This window comes from Mandrillus leucophaeus, unplaced genomic scaffold (genome assembly GCF_000951045.1).
Source record: "Mandrillus leucophaeus isolate KB7577 unplaced genomic scaffold, Mleu.le_1.0 Scaffold49, whole genome shotgun sequence".
Classification (NCBI taxonomy): domain Eukaryota; kingdom Metazoa; phylum Chordata; class Mammalia; order Primates; family Cercopithecidae; genus Mandrillus; species Mandrillus leucophaeus.
In genome coordinates this window covers 1,832,920-1,836,357 of record NW_012105253.1, presented here as the reverse complement: position 1 = coordinate 1,836,357, position 3,438 = coordinate 1,832,920, and the positions used below count along the sequence as shown (strand labels likewise).

The 3,438-nt window shown below is 44.4% G+C and overlaps 1 protein-coding gene across 4 annotated transcripts in view; it reads right to left on the bottom strand.

Moving 5' to 3' along the window:
- Positions 1-3,438, bottom strand: part of SLC37A3 (solute carrier family 37, member 3) — a 64,248-nt gene that overhangs the window by 15,294 nt on the left and 45,516 nt on the right. For 3 of the 4 annotated variants that reach the window (XM_011995455.1, XM_011995454.1, XM_011995456.1), the window contains one exon: positions 2,514-2,665. The exons of the other annotated variant lie outside the window; for it this stretch is intronic. In XM_011995455.1, coding sequence (XP_011850845.1) covers positions 2,514-2,665 — 152 coding nt within the window. The remainder of the gene's footprint in view (positions 1-2,513; positions 2,666-3,438) is intronic. 4 annotated transcript variants of the gene reach the window in all.

Below are 3,438 nucleotides of genomic sequence, written 5' to 3'. Positions count from 1 at the left end.
GCGACAGAGTCAGATCCTGTCTCCAAAAAAAAAAAAGAGAGAGAGAGACAGGGTCTGGCTCTGTCACCCAGGCTGGAGTAGAGTGGTGTGATCATGGCTCACTGCAGCCTTGACTTCCCAGGCTCAAGCAATCCTCCCATCTCAGCCTCTCAAGTAGTTGGGACAGGCACATACCACCATGCCCAGCTCACTTTTTTTTTTTTTTTGTAGAGATGAGGGTCTCACTATGTTGCTTGGGCTGGTCTTGAACTCCTGGCCTCAAGCAATCCTCCTGCCTTGGCCTCCCAAAGTGCTGGGATTACCGGCATGAGCCACCACACCCAGCCTCATGTATAAGTTTTAATGTGGACATTCATTCTCATTTCTCTTGGGCAGATACTGCAATTTAATTTTACTGAACCCCTAGTATGTGTCAAAAAAAAAGCACTAAGCATTGGGTATGCAAAGACGAAGGAAACAAGCACAGCACCTGTCACGGTGTATCCCCTTTACACCGTGACAGGCGCCTACTAGAGGACTGCATCAACTGCTATGGCAACCTGAAGGAGAAACAATTCTTTACTTGGGAAGTCAGGGAAAGATGGGGGCAACAAAGTTATTCAGGGTAAATTAGTACACTGGCTAAGGACAGGACTGATAGAGTTTAACGCTAAGTCACAGAGTTTGGGATTTCACCCCTTAGGCAATGGGAAATCATTCAAAACTCAACATGGAAGAGGAATGAGTAAAGCTAACAGTGACTTACTCCAGATATGCTTCCCTGACCATGAAGGTCAGTCTAGGACCCAAGTTCACAGTGAGGGATCTGGATACTGGCAGGTGAGGCAATCTAAATAAAAGCAAACTCTCTGAAATACTCATTATAATCCACCCATTTAGTTAGTGAAGAAAACATTCGAAATGAAGGATAACTTAAAATAATATAATGTCAGAAAAGGATGCCCAATGCAGTCACTCTCTACCCCAAAGACGAAAATATCTGAACTGACGGCTGGGAGCATTTTTCAATTCCCACTCCAGAGCATGATCAGGTAAGCACATTTTTCAAGTCTTTGCTAAGGTTTTTGTTTCTTTGGGGTTTTTTGCCCTTTAGTCTTATAATCAAATATGCTAAGCATATCAATCGTTCATTCCACAAGTAATGTCTACCGTGTGCCAGTCACTGTTCTCGGTACTAAGGTGACAGAAGAACATACAACAAAATGCCACATTCAGGAAGCTTATGTTACAGTGGCAGGGACAGACATTAACAAGCGCATATAGACTATTAAAATACGGCTAGGTAGTCAAAGTATTAACATGGCTTACTTTACCTCAATACTTGTCTCTCATTAACCACTAGCAATCAGACATTAGCAATTCACCCCCACCAAGCAAGTAACAATAATCGTCAAGGCTATTAATGACCTCCTAGATGTCAAAACTAAGAGCCTAAGAGACAAATCCTTCAGTTCTCCTTCTACTGACCTCTCTACATCCATGACCTTACTAACGCTTTCTCAAACGCAGTTCCCTTGACTATAGGTTACTCTGCTGCCTTCCTCTTTCTTTGACCACTGGGCATTCCCTGAGGCTCGGCCAACATTCTCTTTCCCCATTAAATGGTTCATTCACTTCCACAGGTTCAACTATTTTTATCCATACAGATGACTCTCAAATCCATCTTTTAGCAAAATTAGTACTCTACAATCTGTAGTGGTATATCCTGGAAGAGGCATGACTCATTACTGTGCCAGAAAAGAAATATCTGTCCCAGAGAAAGCCTGAATTTATGCCAAAAAAAAAAAAAGGTCAACGTAAATAGTTCTAAGTATAGTAGGCCAATCGTAGTGTAGGGATCTCAAACATCCGAGTGCGGAAGAATCACCGAGGCAGCTTGTTGAAAATACAGATCTGTAGGTTCTAACTCAGCGAGCCTGTAGTACGCTTGGTGTTCTGTACTTTAATTAGAGTGCCCCAGATGATTCTGATACCAGACACTTATGGGCCACTCTTTGAGATACAGTCAGAGATTTTTGGACACACAGGAAGTAGAGCAAGTGATTCAGAAGCAGCTGCAGAGTCCATGGCCATGTCTGGTGGGGCCCAGGAAGGAACATGTGTGCAGTAGAGTGTCTGGGAGAGGGAGACAGGAGACAGCAATGGTGGGGTCCACATGCCAGGTGGGGATAACAAGAAGCGCCCCTGGCCATGGAACACCAAGTTCAGCCTGGAAAGAAAGAAGGGGGTGGTGGGCTGGGGCAGAAGGATCTGTCTGTCTCATGAGGTCTTAGCTTATTTGCAGACCGGAAGAATCTAGAAGTATAAGTAGAAAAAAGGAACTAAAGAAAATGGAGAGTTCTTCCACATTAGGAGGCATCAGCTGGTCCTGAGAGGAGACGGAAGTCCTTGGGCTCTCGGAACAGCGTTCTATAGCACAAGAGTGCCACCTACTGAGGCCCAGAGGGCAGGTTCACGTTCAGGCGCCTTTGAGGGAAGACATTAGAATTCCAGCCCCTCTCCTGTTCTCTCACCTGGCCCACGGCAGCTCCAATGCTCCCCGAACCATCAACAATTCCTGTGACAGTGGCCAAGGCCTCACTGCTCCCTTGGATGAGCTCCTGGCGACCCAAGTCCGCGGAAATAGCAGAACTAATCATATTAGAAGGTCCACCAATAAAAAATCCTGAAGTCACAAACAGAACAGGTTCTTATTAAAACACAATTCACAACCACTAGCCATCTACTGCATAAGGCAAAATAATATCCCAATAGTTTTCTTCATATGTTGGACAGACGTGGAAAAAAAAGGAAACCCCCAGATAGTATCATTTTCAAACTATTAATAGTTAACATCCACGTTCCTGAAATCTCTTCTTGAATTATGTGACACTCTAGTATATTTTGTAGAACCCAAAGATACAAAAATATAGTGAAACACATAGCCTGTCTAATCCTGTGAAGTTTACATTCATTAATATCAACTGCACTAGCTTGTCAAATAAATTCTATTATGGTAGAGTTGCATCATATGATCTTTCCACTACACAAATTCAACCAGGAATACTGAAAAAAAGAGTAAAGAGGAAAAAGCCACTGAAATGGAGCAGGTGACGCTACCTGCCACTGCTCTCAGTGAGGCTGCCCATGAATCAGGCATGGGATGGCCCAGGTGATTCTGTTCTCACTGCTGGTATCAGTTCCATGTGCCCCAAGCAGAATGAGCAGCTCACTCTGCCAAGCACGATCTAAAGTTTAAAATAAGTAACTTTTCTGGCTGGGCGCAGTGGCTTATGCCTGTAATCTCAGAACTTTGAGGGGCTGAGGTGGGCAGATAACCCGAAGTCAGGAGTTCGAGACCAGCCTGGGCAACATGGTGAAACACTGTCTCTACTAAAAATACAAAAATTAGCTGGGCGTGGTGGCAGGCGCCTGTAATCCCAGCTACTCGGGAGGCTG